Source organism: Crotalus tigris, unplaced genomic scaffold, assembly GCF_016545835.1.
Source record: "Crotalus tigris isolate CLP2741 ecotype Arizona unplaced genomic scaffold, ASM1654583v1 scf7180000017741.1442986301:2390832, whole genome shotgun sequence".
NCBI classification, from domain to species: Eukaryota; Metazoa; Chordata; class Lepidosauria; order Squamata; family Viperidae; genus Crotalus; species Crotalus tigris.
In genome coordinates this window covers 778,837-794,037 of record NW_024096608.1, presented here as the reverse complement: position 1 = coordinate 794,037, position 15,201 = coordinate 778,837, and the positions used below count along the sequence as shown (strand labels likewise).

General features: G+C 49.0%; 1 protein-coding gene and 1 long non-coding RNA gene across 9 annotated transcripts in view; both read right to left on the bottom strand.

The window, feature by feature from the left end:
• HERC1 (HECT and RLD domain containing E3 ubiquitin protein ligase family member 1) overlaps positions 1 to 11,562 on the bottom strand; it is a 52,851-nt gene extending 41,289 nt beyond the window's left edge. For 7 of the 8 annotated variants that reach the window (XM_039340035.1, XM_039340038.1, XM_039340042.1 and 4 more), the window contains exons 1-9: positions 11,433 to 11,562; positions 3,841 to 4,796; positions 3,061 to 3,156; positions 2,186 to 2,380; positions 1,782 to 2,093; positions 1,509 to 1,605; positions 1,216 to 1,359; positions 738 to 865; positions 33 to 177 (exon numbers count right to left, since the gene is read on the bottom strand). In XM_039340035.1, the coding sequence (XP_039195969.1) occupies positions 33 to 177; positions 738 to 865; positions 1,216 to 1,359; positions 1,509 to 1,605; positions 1,782 to 2,093; positions 2,186 to 2,380; positions 3,061 to 3,156; positions 3,841 to 4,770 (2,047 nt within the window). In that variant the 5' untranslated portion in view covers positions 4,771 to 4,796; positions 11,433 to 11,562. Of the gene's footprint in view, positions 1 to 32; positions 178 to 737; positions 866 to 1,215; positions 1,360 to 1,508; positions 1,606 to 1,781; positions 2,094 to 2,185; positions 2,381 to 3,060; positions 3,157 to 3,840; positions 4,797 to 11,259; positions 11,279 to 11,432 lie in introns of those variants that run through there. The other variant, XM_039340036.1, reaches the window with a different exon arrangement.
• A 1,843-nt stretch (positions 11,563 to 13,405) lies between these two features.
• LOC120306564 lies at positions 13,406 to 15,157 on the bottom strand. Its single transcript, XR_005556344.1, has 2 exons — positions 14,867 to 15,157; positions 13,406 to 14,712 (listed from the first exon to the last, which is right to left on the bottom strand). It is a non-coding gene; the product is annotated as an uncharacterized LOC120306564 (long non-coding RNA).
• Positions 15,158 to 15,201: the final 44 nt, after the last annotated feature.

Sequence of the window (15,201 nt, the reverse complement as noted above, 5' to 3'; positions counted from 1 at the left end):
TTTACCCAGAGTACGCGGGCACACCTTCTTACCGTGAGAAAGGGCCAAGCAGTGGCTGTCACCAATTGAAATGTCCACAATCCGTGTGGCAGCCAGCTCTTCAATCAGCTTGGGTCGGAGAGCCGTGGCTTCTGAGGAGCCACATCCTAAGCATGCCCCACAGCCCCAGGCAGACACCTGGATCAAAGGGGTACAAATAATGCTAAACCTCACAGTCCAGAGTCCATAAGCCCCAACTACAACCCAGGTAGAACTTTGACACTATTAAAGAAATCTTTCTCGTTTAACTGACAAGCCATAACTGATTCAATCTGTACAAATAAGCCCTTCACCTCTGAACCGAGCAGCCTGCGTTACGTAGCCAGACAGAGCCTGCCAACGTCCCTTGCAAACAATGAAGACAGAGCCAACTCTGGGCACATCTCGGCCACTTGAAACTAGGCATGTGAGTTGTTATGCTTTAAAGCTGGGTTCTCTTCTCAATTAGCTTTTGCAAGCCATTTTGAGCATTTTTGGAACAAACAAACATTAAGAAAGCTCTTTATTAAATAATTTCTTGCCCATTTTGCCAATAGCTCCAATAACTTAAAGTGGGCAGGGAAAGAAGCTTAAGAAACCCCAGTGCAGTTTCTTTTTGCCCCCAGGCTGCTGCTGAGGCACAAACTCCTTCAAAGAATTAGTGAAACTCTTTCTGATCTAGCAGCTTTTGTGACTCAGTCACAAATTGTTCTGCTTACTTGTCCAGTTGATGTTAGAGCAAGTGAAGATTGGCTTCCGGCACAAACTTTCCGTATGAACATCCCCTGCAGAGCTTCTATTACTTTGGGTTTATACACTCTGTTGGTGTCTCCATGACCCAGTTTGCCTGTTGGGACCACGTACACAAGGGAATTTACAACCTGCAGATTGAGGGCTACGCAACTGACATCCATGTAAAATAAACTGCCAATTTAAATTACAAACATTTAACCATAATATTACAATTATCAGCAGCATCTTGAGACAGAAAGAGTGAGAGAAGACTAGGCAGCTACTTTATTTATTCATGCTCAAATTGCTCTGCAATAAAACAAATGTTTATGGTTTATGGTGGCTTAAAGCTTGAGCAAACGTTTCTGCCAATGAACGCAACATTCCATATAGGATCATAGGCTTTTTCAGGCTGGCAATTCCCTGCCTCAAGCAACACAGTCACCACTCAACCAATACTCTTACCATTATCTCCTCCTCCAAAGGACCAAACCGTCCGCCCGTCTTTGGACAACGCTATGGTGTGTGAGCTGCCGCAGGAAACCTCTCCAACGTTGCTAATGTCTTTGACAAGAGTTGGGATGTTACGGCTGTTGCTGTCACCGTGACCTTGTGAGAGAAAGCAGAAGAGGCCATTTGCAGGACTTTGCTCTTTAGGCCTTGCCCCTAGAATCGGTTTCTAACCTGTTTTAAGCAAGTTCTTTTTGTCTTAATTAGCACTGTTTAAAGAAAGAGGAACATGAGATTATTCCCGTTACCTAGCCTGCCAAAGTCTCCTTCTCCCCAGCTGTATAATTCACCATCTTCTGTAACAGCAGCACTATGCCGGTACCCAGCTGATACACAAATCACCACCTGGACAACGGGGGAAGAAAGTTCTCCTTTTAGAAAATAGTTTAGATTTCAGCCCTAGATGGAAAAGCTCCTTAACAGGTTGGGCTACAAAAGGGTGACGTGGACAAAAAGGCTAAGACAGAGAAATAAAAAACTCAGTGATGTGAACCTTCTGAAAGCCAAGACAGACGGCCTACCTTTCCCTGCAAAGGTCCCTGGATAAGCTTGGGGTATTTCTGTGTGGAGCTATTTCCGTGGCCCAGCTTCCCATAGTCGCCGTCCCCCCAGCTGAAGACTTCTCCTTCGGTGGTGAATGCCAGCGTGTGGCCATCTGAGCCTTTTGAAGACGACACCTTTTTGATTGATCGGTGAGGTTCAAAAGTCAACTTCTTCAGGGTGGACTGATTGTTGGAGTCACCCAGTCCTAACCGGCCATAGCTGCCTTTGCCACAAGCCCGAACGGAGCCGTCCGTGGATATTACGAAGGTACAATACTGACCAGCTTCAATCTATGGCAGGGAAAAAACAAAAGACAAAGATTGGCAGCTGATCCTTTTTTACCACACCAAGCAATCTACCCTCACTGTCCAAAGATACTCACTGTCTGCGCATCAGAAAAACTTGGAGCCAGCTTAGGCTGAAGGATTTTCTCCTGGGTCCCTTCCACAAGTTGGTGGCTGCTGTTGCTGCCCCAGACATACACCTCACAGGTTTCAGAAACAATGGGAGTCTCCCCAGTCTGGATGCTGTCTGGACTGGCACATGTCCTGGAGTAGTCCGAGGCCATCCGGCACACCTATTAAAACAAACAGGCCTAATCTGTAGGCAATTATCAAGCTGCCTCATTAACTCAAGTGAACTCCACATCTTCCCCCATTTGGCACTTGATGGATCATTAGATTTCAGTTTCAGGAATTCTCAGATACAGAGTTAAAATCTGAGCGCATCTGATTGTGGGAGGTTGGATCTGGGGATTCACTTCAGCCCACTTTTCCATCTCATCCCACAGGCCGCATTAGATATGATGACCAAAAGGGCGAGTGTGTTAAGACAGAACTATCTTTTAAGTTTCAGTTGAGATTTCTGAAACCCCCCCCCCCCAAGACCGTTTTCCAAAGAGAAAGATCAAGAGGTATCAGTGGCTGCATATTCCCTTCTCCTAGCAGTTGGCATAGGCTAAGCAGATGCAGGCCTGCTATAACTGGGCTTGTTTTAATACTTTTGAATTTAAAGCCAGGCCAGAATTCAATAAATATAATTTCTTCAATATTCTGTAACAGTTAATTTACCTTCAATCTTGGGAAGAGGTAGGACAGAAATTCAATAAATAATGAAATAAAACCACAGAGTCAAAATACACATAATCAAGGACACATACCAAGTTTCCTTCGCACTTTTAGAGGAGTGAGAAATTCACGACTGGAAGAAGGTGAAACAGGCTTTTTTCACCCTTAATTTATGGCTAGGCAGACGTACCTCCTCAAAGAGACACAAGGCTGCCTCATAGAGCGAACACAGCCCTTCGGAGGTCCTGGTTGGTTCCCGCCACTGACTTCGGTCTGCAGACGATCCCTGTAAAATGAGTTACAGAAGAGTAATGACTGAAGGATAACCGCACACATATAGAAATATATAAACATAGCTCACCAACCAAGCAGTAGAACGTTTCCCCAAATAAAACAGACTAAAAAGAAATTTCTTTCCTCAAAATAACAGCACTTTATGGCAGACACTCTGCTAGAGAGAAGTTCCCCAAGGATGAGCTCCAGCACCAGTCCAAAAGCTTGGAAGATTAAACCTCTGGTCTTGGTGACCGGCCCAGATTGGACCAGCTCTTTATTATTTTTGCAAATAATTGTATGCATCGTCTTCACCATTTTATTTTTAATTTATTTTAGTTTTACACCAGAATGCCTGTATTTTTTTATTTGCTTCTGCTAAATTAGAGACAGGCAATACAGGTGCCAATGTTTCAAGCTACTAACATTACAAGACCTTTTTCTTGATAGCTGCTATTAACCAGAAAATAAGTAGAAGCATCTCTAAAGTAATTAGGAATACCTAACACAGTTCTAAACTGCTACTGATGCCATGGTTTAAAGATGATCAACTCTTTTCAAAACTGTTCCAATGCCATCAACCATAGATGAGGTCGACAGGATGGATATACATCCGATATTATGCCATCTCTAGTTGCAAAGAAGCTACAAATTCCTAGATTTTCTTTCATTTCACCTGAGAGCAGTGCATACGTACCAATGACCGCCTCATTTGCATTAGAATAGTCATGAAACAATCAAAACTGATCATGCCTTCCAGGGTCTGCAGCAGCTTGTTCTTCTCCATGGTGTGCACCACGGCCGACGCACTCAGGGCCATCTCAATCCACTCCAAGAGATACCGCAGGGAGCCGCGCTGAGCCGCCAAGCCCAGCAGCAGCTCCGAAGCCAACCTTCGCCCAAGGGTGTCCGCTCCGGAGTTGGGGATCGTTACTCCTTTAAGGAAGGCCGTGACTTGAGAGAGGCAGTCCAGGCCCATGGGGGGGATCTTGCTCTCGTTGGCTAGAGATAAAGGAGGCAGGGAACTGACCACCTCGATTGCCGTGTGAATGACATCATTGCAAAGGCTGATCCCAGGTCCTGCCGCCGGCATCATCCAGCTTTGCCTCAGCAGCGCAAAGAGCAGGCTCAGCCCGGTCCGGACCCCCATTTCTATAAGCGCATCCGTGCTTGACCTGGGCCGCTCGCTGATGGAATGGATGTCCGTGGAGCCCGAACTGCTTTCCGGAGAATGCTGCTGCTGCTTCACCCGGCCTTTATCGTGGTACTTATTGGACAGTGCGTAAAAGATGCGCTGCAAGACCAGCAGGCGCTTGCGAAGCGCCCCGGCAAAGGGCGAGTCCGAGCACACCATCTTCGCCAGAGCCAGCTGGCTGCTAAGAAGGGCGTCCAAGTAGTGGTCCTGCTCATCGCTGGACAGGGACTCGCGTTCAAAATCAGGCAGCTGGGGCCCTTTGAGGCAGAAGACCTGCTGAGGCAAGGGGACCACTTCTTTGTTACTGACGAGTTTTGCGTACAGGATGGAGACCCCTTCCCTGGTAGCGATCGATTCGCTGTCTTCCGTGATCCAGGAGCTGTTGAGGTGCTCCAGCCATTTCAATTTCACAGGTGGAACCATGGTCGCCATGTTGGCCTACCGACTGGCCATCAGTCCTAGGACGGAAAAGAAATCTATTACTTAACAGTGGCTTTATCGTACCAACATCTATGGGCAGCATATAAATTTAATTCAGAAATAAATTTAAACAACCACAACAAACCACACCTTCCTGATTTATGCATTAACGACCAAAATCAAAGCCTACCTCTCGCCTCCTCAATGAAGAACTTCTTTCTCTCTAAAAGGGAAAATATACTTCTGTGTCTGCTGCATTAAGACCACCAAAATAAAGCTGTGTGAAGAATCCCGGTTGCCTTTTGCGTCAGAGACTCCTGGCAAAATGGCAGAGGAACTCCTTCCCTCACTCACAGACCTTTTCTGCCTGTCAAAGTCCTACTGCAAAGTTCTCTAAGCTGCTAATTCAGGGATTCGATGTTTAGACCAAGCAAACCATCTATTTTGCCCCACCGAAGGGAATCCCACCACACATGCAATATCTCTTTCCTGCAAACTGGGGATTAAGAATTGGCTGGCTGAACTGTTGCACAGGCAGGAAAATGGTTCTGTCAGCAAGTCAGCAACACTCGCCACCAGACGCAGCTTATCCTTCCCTGAACTCACGCTCTTCTTCCAACAGTCGGCTTTCCCAAATCCCTCTTCACTAACTCCTTAGAACTGGATTCTTACTAATTATTTGTGAGCCTGGTATGTTAAAATGAAAAGGAAGCGTATGTCCCAAAAAATCACCGTCTTTTATTAAACTGCATTTCCAGACCCCAACCTCATACCTGTTTTCCACTGCTCCTGGTGAAATACTGACAACACAATTGCCCGAGGGAAATGCCCACTGATCGCAATGGCTGTGACTCCCAAATAGTCACGATAAGACTATGTTATTCTCCCCAAATAACCCCAGAACTGGGCTTCCTTTAGGCAAACTCATGTCTGTGTACAGCAAACACAGTCCTTAAAGGACAGAGACATTCCTCTGTCCGGAGGAACTGCCTTCTTTCCTTGACCCTTGCCTTGCTTGGATTAAATCTCATTGTGTTTGTACATATTTGTCTCAACTTGTTAATTCCACCAAATGAAGACTTTTATTTGTATTTCAGCTCAAAATCTAAGGGACTCCCCAGTTTCGAACCATCGTCTTCTGACGCCGTGGTCAATGGTGCTTCTGAGAAATTCAAGAGAACCAAGAGGTCGCCTCTCCTCTTTTCCATTCCCTGCCATGTCATCTACTTTAAAGCAACCAAGACTATTTCCTAAAATGAGAAGTAAATCCGATCGGAATAGATCCACATAATCAGCATAACCAACAGACATTTGGGGATGACTGTAAAGTGCTGTAAGGAGTATGACTGATCACTTGGTATCAATGACCAGAAAACAACATCTAAATTAATTTCCCCACTGGTGGCCTTATTATATGGATGGGTACAATAAAATGTGACAACCCTTTACTGAAACTCACATATAAAACTTTATGTATGTACGTGAGAAGGTCTATATACACATATACATACAGTTGTTTTGATTCTTTTAAAGCAGTGGTTCTCAACCTTTTTATACGGCGACCCCGGTCATAAGGACACCCCCCATGTGCGGGGGCGCCCCCACGCACGGTGCGCATGCGCGGCAGCGCCGCCCCGAGGGAAAAAATGGCGGATCACGTTGTTTGGCGACCCCCGTAAAATGGTCGTTCGACCCCAAATGGGGTCGCGACCCAAAGGTTGAGAACCGCTGTTTTAAAACATCCTTTGCAGACTCTGCCTTATCTGTCAGATTCTCATTTTCTGGACTAAGAAGACAACAGCACAAAATTCCAATGGCACTTACTGTGGACATTTTAAAAAGGCATTTCAAGATTTAATTAGGGATGATACATCTGCATGTCAATGCAGACATTCAAAGCAACAGAGGGAAAAACAATAACAGTTGAAGTTAATACTAGAGGAAGATTTATGCTATAGATTAAGATTACACTCTTTTCCCTGCTTGTTGTGTGTTCTGCAAACCAACACCCATGATGAGGACTGCAGAAAAAACCAGTAACACGTGCATTGCTATAGCAACAGTGCTGTAAGGAATCAGCCTGAAAAGGCTCAAACAGGACAAGCTTCATTATTCGTCCCTAGATTTATACAGGGTGGGGTGACCGCACAATAAAATACCCAATGTTTTCCAGGGTTAAAGGGTTAAATATGATTCAGTCATCAATATTTGTGTATGATTTTAAAAAATGCTCTTGTTCTCTAGTCAATTAATATTTAAATTATTTTTCTTGGGTACACTGTTATTTTTAAAAGGACCTTTCACATAAACAACTTTATTTATAAACAATATTTAATAACTAACTTGTTGCTGTACACTGGGTGCAAATAAAGGGATTATAACCTAGACACAAAAATGTTGTTCAGCGCTATGAATAAAAGACAAAAAAAAGGATATTAAAGCCCAAAGATGACTCAACCATGAAATTCATGACTCAACAATAGGCAAAGCTGTTGTTGGTATTTTATAATCAAACTGAACGGCGCTGGACTGCCAAAGGGTGGGCCGTGCTGTACATCCAGGCCTGCCATCTCCTCCTCCCTCCTGTGGTTCCTTTACAGCATCTCAAGCAAAACCTGGGGAGGCAGAGCCTCTTCTGCAGAGCAGGTGCTTAAGACAGAATCTAGCAACTGGGGGTTTCTCACTTTGCCAAAGGAGAAGATAACAACACAGGGGACAGAATTGAAGAGTTACAGGATTACAGCTTCCAGCACTGCAGCAGCTCATTTATGACTTTTTACAGCCACATTAAATATTCACAGGGTTGTTCCAAAGAAAAAGGAGTTGAGCAGGAGCCGAACTACGGAGTTAGTACTTCACCTAAGAAGATTCAGGCTAGACATCAGGAGGAAGGTATTTTTAAAGAGAATTTTTAATTTTGCAAAAATATTCTAATAAGCAATAGATAGTCAAGATATGCTACTGCAGTATAAATCCTATTTAGAGTTCATATATCATTTGGACCAACTTGGGCTGTGGTCTAGCTAGGCAGCAGCTATTTGGATTACAGCATTTTATGCACTCCTCAATGGTCAGGATGCTGCCTAATCCTTTACATTTAAAAAAAATCTCCATATCTAAGGTAATATGGGGATCACTGAGCTGAAAGCATCAATCTGGCACCTCTTTCTCCTTTCTACCACAGAACAAAGCAGCCAACTTGATGTCATCACACCGAAAGTCCACCCTGTGTCGATGTTACATCACATGCTGAGATACACAAATTCTCCGAAACTGTAGCCGTACATTTTCTAAATTACCTATCTAGTCTTACTTCCAGTTGCCTGTAATCGCATTAGCTCATTCTCATTCTTTATATTCTTAGCAAGCATTTTTTTTTTTTTTTTTTGCTCTTCAGCCTATCAACGACATTTAGGTGAAAACAATGAACCACCTGCCTTTATTTTGCGAAGTTGCCTCTACAAAAAGGACACTGCATAAATGTACAAAACTAACCACTAACATACTTACCAACTACTACGTATTTTTTATTTGGATCGTAACATTTCTAAAGAAAATGCAGGGTTTAATGCAAGAAACAAATGTCCTAATTCAGTGGTGGCGAACCTATGGCAGGCGTGTCAGAGGCAGCACTCAGAGCCCTCTCTGTGGGCATGCACGCCGTCGCCCCAGCCCCGCTTCCCCCTCCTCCCCAGCAGCCCCCCTGGAGGAGAGTTGCCCCCAGGAACAGCCCGCATGGAGCAGCACAGCCAAGGACATGGCAGTCGGGCAGCAGGGATAAGACTCTGCCCTCGGCGCAGGCGGAGGGCGTGGCTGCCATGGTGCTGCAGGGCCGCCATGGCAATCTGCGGTGGGCCATGGAGGTGGTAGGTGGCCCTGCGGGCAGGCGGGCCAGGGGGAGGCAGAGAGGGCGTGGCGGGGTGGAGCAGGGGCGGGCCAGGCGGTTTTTGGGCACTCAATCTCTAAAAGGTTCGCCATCACAGTCGTGATGTGAACAATGATTACATTTTCTTAGAAGGTTTAAATTACTTTAAATAATGCAAAATGTTCTCAGAATTAATAGTCTTTAAATCTTTCAAGTTCTAGTGTTCAATGCTGCGAACAAGATGGCTCAATCGCCATCCTTGAAGTATGGAATTTAGATACTACATAATACAGACATTTCAGGACAAATTCAACACATTGCAGAAACCCAAACCAGTCGTCATTTCTGGCCAGATAACTACAGAAGCAGAGGAGACAGCCCTATATGCTCCAAAGAGGAATGAATATTCAAGGTTAGCCACAATATTCTAGAAATATTCTAGATTGTCAGCAGCATCCACAAAGTCAAAGCTTGTATTGACGTCATAACAGAAGGTAGTATTTTACTTTAAGGTGAGCTTTTTTTCCAGCTCTGAATATGCCAAAAACAATTTAAAAGTAGAGATACAAATTCAAAATTAAACAACTTAAAAACTGAGTAATTTGATTTAAAAATTATAAAATGTGTTTGTTAATCATAATTTTCTATGTGCTGAAAGTTCAAAGTAGCACAGACTACAGTAAAGTTGGACTTGTGATCAGCAAAACAAATACTTATTTAGAATCTGATGTGTTGATAAGCTAAGAATGTCTGACACTCCTTCAGAAGGTTAGAAAATATATTTACAGACATATTCTCTGTGAAAACTGCACTACAGGCTTGTGTTTTGAAGAGTACAAGACAAAAGAACATTCACTTGTGCTTTATCTTGCAGTATGCTACCCTGCTATTACTTGTTTAAGACTTCTTATACTGTATGTATACACCAGAAATGTGTGTATGTGTGTGTGTGTATAAACATTACATTTGATGGTCTATTACTTATTTATTCATAAACAGGAACAAGGGCAATCTGTAAGACATAACGAAGGAGTGTGAGAGAATTTGGCATTCCAAACCAACCTCAACTGAAGGCAAGGGAGTGACTTACAATGGTAAATAGAAACAGCTATCCCCAAGGAAGGCAGCTATATTTATTAAGAGATTAGGGGCCAGTGTGAACTGTGCCTAGGAAATCACATCCAGTCCATCTGCTCTGGCAAGGTTGCAAAAGAGGTCTCTTCTATTTATAACCTTTGACCTTCGACCATTTCAGTGTTCTGCCATTTAATAGCCAACAGGGCTCCATACAGACTTTCCACTGAGCATTTGGACGAGTGAATTTGCAAAGTGTAGTATTGATTGCCAAATTTATATAAAGCTGATTTACATAATTAACAATGCTTTCAACCTATTAAGTTCCCAAGCCAAGCAAGGCAAACCAATGTGGGCCCTTGTCCATCTCCTCCAATGTTCCAGAGAGGAACCCACTGACTAGGGTTGCCTGGAAACGTTCCAGTTGGCTTGATGACCCTGGATCAGTCACAAGAGGCAGTCATGGAAGTCAGGCTGTCATTGGCCAATTCCCAGGCTTTGCGGAACCATGCCAATGGTCAACCAAACCCCAAAGCTTCTAGGTTCAAGGCTTAATGCCTTTCATCTTTCTGGCTTTATCTGGATGTGTCCATGAAGTCACCAGCGTAAAGTTCAACTCCGAACAGTTCTACCTTTCTCTCTTACTGTCCCAGCGTGAAAGGACAGCTACATCCATGCCTGCCTATTCACTTGCAAACCTTATCAAATAGTGACTTCCAGTACAGATTGTTCCCATCTATTCAAATTCTCATGTATGCCTTCAGCATGACCCATCCGTCATTTTTTTAAACCATGACAAACTGTTGAATATAAACGTGCAGGCAAGCGGGCATATACAGCTGGCTGCTTGTGCAGGAATTGTCCCCAGGGATGGAACTACGAAGCTCTAATTCAACGACCTGGCCTCGATCGGGCCTCCCTCCAATTTCGAACATTTTCTTTTTTCCGGATGTTTCCGTGTCCGAGGGCAGAAACAGCGGTACTTGCATGTAGCCAGCTGCTCGCCGTTAAATCAAACCTATTTTCTGGTCCGTGCAGCACGGCGGGCAGTAACCTGACGGCGCGGGCCGGCTCAGGGGTGGGCTCCCCCGGAAGGGCTCCCGGCTCCCGAAGCTCGCGCCACGCGACTCTCCGCGCTGCTGACAGCGCCAATGGAGCCCGCCGCAAAAGCCCCGCCGAGGAGGCCGAACCCCTCCTCGCTCTCCGGAAGGCGACGCCGGGGGCCCCGGCCTAAGGCCGGGCATCGGGCCCGTTCGGCCAGTCCCGGGTGCCCCGTCACCGAAGAGGGGAGCGCGGTGGTGAGGCCGGAGCCCCCCGGGGAAGCGGCCGGAGGAAGGGCCCCGGCCGCGGGCTGAGACGACGCCGGCAGAGGAGCTGCCCAGAGCCGCGGAGGAAGGGCCGCCCGGGCTAAGCGTAGAGCCCGGAGCCCGCCAGGGAACGGGCAGGCGAGCCGCAGCCGCCCCGCCGAGACTCAAGTGTGGCCGGCGCTGCTTCGCCCTCCCGCGCCCCCCTCCGCGCCCCCCGGGGACCGTAGCGCAGCGCCGCCATCGGGGCCGCCTTACCGGGCCGCGCTCGGAGCTCTACGGCGCCGCCGCTCCCGCCCCGCCCGCCCAGAATGCCTCGCGGGTCGGCGGGCCGACGGGAGTTGCAGTCCCGGCCGCGCAGGGAGGCCCGGCCGCCGCCTCAGCCCCGCCGCGCGGGGGCCAGACGCCCCCGGCCCGCCCGGCGCGCCTACCTGCTCGATTCCGCCTGCCCGGCCGCAACGCCCTGGGCTCCTCCCGCGGCGGCGCTCCCTTCAGGCAGCAGGAACCAACCCGCGCGGGGGGAGGGAGGGAGGAGGAGCTCCGTGCCAGCCAAGCCTCGCGAGATCCGCTGCCGGCTCCCGCTTCCGTCGCGCGGCAACCCTGGGGGGGGGGGCGCGAGCCAGAGGACCCGGCTGGCCGCCACGGCGCCCTCTGGCGTCCGGCGCCGGGAGTGGCAGGGCGGGCCGAGCGCCGTGGCCAGCCGTGCCCCGCGGGCGGTTACAGTTCCCAACCGCAGAAAGGAAAGCGCGCGGTCCCCCATGAGAGGCGGTTCCTCACCGTCCAGTCCCTTAGCAAGAGGGAGTGAGAGGATGGGCTTTGTAGTCGATCCCTCCCGTCTGCCTCCCTCGGTCAGGCTGGGGCAAAGCGAACGTGGCAACCTGCAGCAAGTCCATCTCCCATCAGTCGTTATCCAGTAGCTGTGGATCATGGGCACCCCCGAGTGAAGCCTCCCTTCCGCGGGAGGAAGCGCGTTGCAAAGCTCCGACCCCCTCCGGCCTCCCTCTCCCGCAATTCGGCTGTAATTCGAATTCCGAGTCTAGATTAGATTTAATTCTCTTTCGCATCCTTTGATCCTCTTTGGCGGCTCCATTTGTAGGAAAAAAAGGCAAAAGGAGCCCAGATGCGGACCCTATTTACCCCAAGCCCCCCCCCCTTCAGAGCCCTCAAGCCCCACAGTTGGGGCCCCCTTTGTCCGTGGAAGAGGGGCCAGGGCCGGTGGGCCCAGTCCTGCATCTCTGGATCAAAGCTAGATCTACTCTGTATCTCTTACAGAAAGGAATATGATTTCTGATGCAGCTGGTGGAACAACCTGGGTTTGTAAATGGGTGAGGAAAGGCAAATGTCAGCTGATAAGTTTGGAAAATTGCTTTCCTGGGAAATATTCCTCCACTGATCTTCTGTGGGACACAAAGTTAATGGGGTTCCCTGATGCTGGATGAGGCTCCTTCCTTCAAATGAATCCATCGTCCTGGGCAGCTTCCCCCTCAGAAGATCTGCCCAGGGAGCTGCCTTCTCCTGTCCTGCTTAGCTGGATGGCTCCAGAAATGACCGGCCATGCAGCACTGCAGACATTGGGTGGTGGGCCAAATTCACCCCAGGGGGACCCAGTTGCATCAGCACTGCGGGGGGGGGGGGGAACTGCCCTTGTCCCAAGGTCCTGGCCTGAAATCCAGAATCTGCTGCTGGTAAAGTTCATCCTCCGTTTCAGAAAAGGATTCTCAAAAGAACATGGAAATAAGGGCAAAAGAAAAGAAAAATAAAGCTCCACCCTGTTATGGTGGGCCTGTTCCTCACCACCAACCCAAAAGTGTGTGTGTGGGGGGGAGATCTTCCCCAGTAAAGGGTCTCCCCTACAGAAGCACAAGGCCCCAGCCAGCCTCCCCTCCCCACTCTGCCGTAAAAGCGCTTCTTTGGCCAAGGAGAGGCTGCCCTCCCCCCATCCCGTCTGCTGGCCACCTCCAGGGGCTGAGCCAGGCACGTGGCGGGACAGAATGCCAGCTGCAGAGGCTCCAGAGGGGACCTGGCTGCAGAGAGCATCCTCCTCCCTCCAGCCATGAGCAACTCAGACACCCTGCCTGCCTGTGGGGCAAGGCTCCGACTGCCAGGCTCGCAAAGGGGCAGCACTGGCCAGCCGGGGCTGCTAAGAGAAGCCCTTGGAAAGGCAGGAGGGCAGCTGTCCGTCCTGCAGATGGCCCAGGGTTGAAGGAGCCACTTGGACTGCCTTTCGATCATGCAGATTAGGCTGGAAGGGCTCCAGAGAGCCCTCCTTGGCTGCCTGTCTCTGTATGTGTCTGTCTCTCTCTCTCAGCAGGCCACATGCATGAAAGACGCTCCTTCCTCATGCAGAGACCCGCGATGCACAGCCTATCTGAAACTGTGATGCTAACAACGTTGCTGAAACTGCTACCTCATATGTAACTTTTATTTTGGGAGAATCCACCTTGTTAGGGGGAGACACAGGATATACACACAAGCAATCAAGAATGAAACCAACGTGGGGAAGATTTGCAGCATGAAGCTAACTATGGTTATGGAAAGGCCTGAACTCCCTGGGGGGTTGCTCAAAGGGTATTCAGCCTGCTTGGCTGCAGCCTTTTGCCTGGTCACCCAGCCAAGGGAGCACAGCTGAGCTTCCTTGCTTGCTTCCTCTATGCCCAACATTGCACCATGTGTATTTTTAGCCTTCTGGCTACTGGCAAACGGGAACCTGAGCGATCGCATGGACATCCTCATCTCTTTAAAAGGTAAAAAGAAAATGAAACCAGGTAACTGCCATGAATTCCCTGAGAAGATGCTGCACGTGCGTGAAAAAAAATACACAGCTTGGTTGGGAGAGTTGCCCAACTAGCCCCATGTCGCCAGTGATGGGGAGAATCGGTGCAAGGGAAACCCTGCTGAGCCCAGCATGCTCAGAGGCTGGCTGAGGCCAAGGCTTCTCTCCCGGCCCAGCCGCTGTGACTTTTTTACTGGCTTTAGACAGGCTCTCCAGAAGTCCAGCTTGATGCTCACGTTGTTTGTATGTGCCTCTTGCCCTTTCTTAAAAACAGCATCAGCATAAGAGCCAAACACACATGGGTGTGCCTGTTATTTCTCAGCGCCATACTGCTTTCTGTGGAAGGTATTTTCAGAGGCAACCTATGAGAGACTGGCCTCTCAGCACCACCTTCGCTGCATCTTTCTGTCTTGGTGCTTATCAACTTTGGCAATTTCAGGATGCTGGCTGGAGGATTCTGGGAGCTGAAGTCCACACATCTTGAAGTTGCCAAGCTTGAGAAACACGTTTGGGGTGAAACAAGGTCACCAGAGTGTCACTGCCTTGACCAAGTTGTTTGCAGCCTCATCCAGAGATTATCTGCTTGCTGCTGGAAAAGAGAGGATGGTAGCCTGGTGGCCAGGTGGCCCTGCCCCGAAGAGAATGGCGGCACTCCTCCATCTTCCCCTTTCCTGCAAGAACATCTGGGCTGGGCCAAGGCTCCCCCCGTCCTGGGTATCTCCTTCCAGGGCCTCGTCCTCCAGGAAGCTTTGGGTTCCAGGTTGACGCCGTGTGGAAGGCAAGCAGCTCATCCCATGAGCTAGGTTCTCAGCCGCTGCAGCTCCAGCTGCAGTCCAACCGGTGGGTCCCAGTTATGAGATGCTGCTCCTCCGCCTCAGGAGACGATGGGACGCTGCCGTTCGGCCGGGCAGGTCTTCCTCGTCACTTTCGCAATGGCGCTGAAACAGAGCAGTTCGCTCTTCAGGCTGGAGACCTGCTGCCGATGGAGAAGAGGTCCTCTCTTTGAGGACAATCCCAGCCCACGTGCGCAAAGACCGGCCTGAGGGTCTTTTCCTTGGCCACACCAGTAAGGAGCCCCTAAGCAAAACTCACCAGGATCAAATCTGGGTTGCCTCTGCTGACACGGTTTTGCCGCAGGACAGTCCTGCACTGCAAGCTTCTGCAACATGGAGGGGAAACTTGGACCTCCCAGAGGGTGCTCAAAGGCCCTCAGGAGTGCTAGGAATGGCAGTCCAGCCGGCCTGGGGCAGCGGGGACCCCAGGCTGGTCCTAAAGTTGGCCAGATCCTTGCAACTCTCAAGGTCCCAATACTGAAGGAGCAAGAGGAGGAGGAGGCAGCGTTGCCGGCGCTCTGAGCCCAAGCAGGACTCTTCACTTGCCAACTCTTTGCCCTCCAAGCACTTACCAAACTGTCTTCTTGCCTTAAG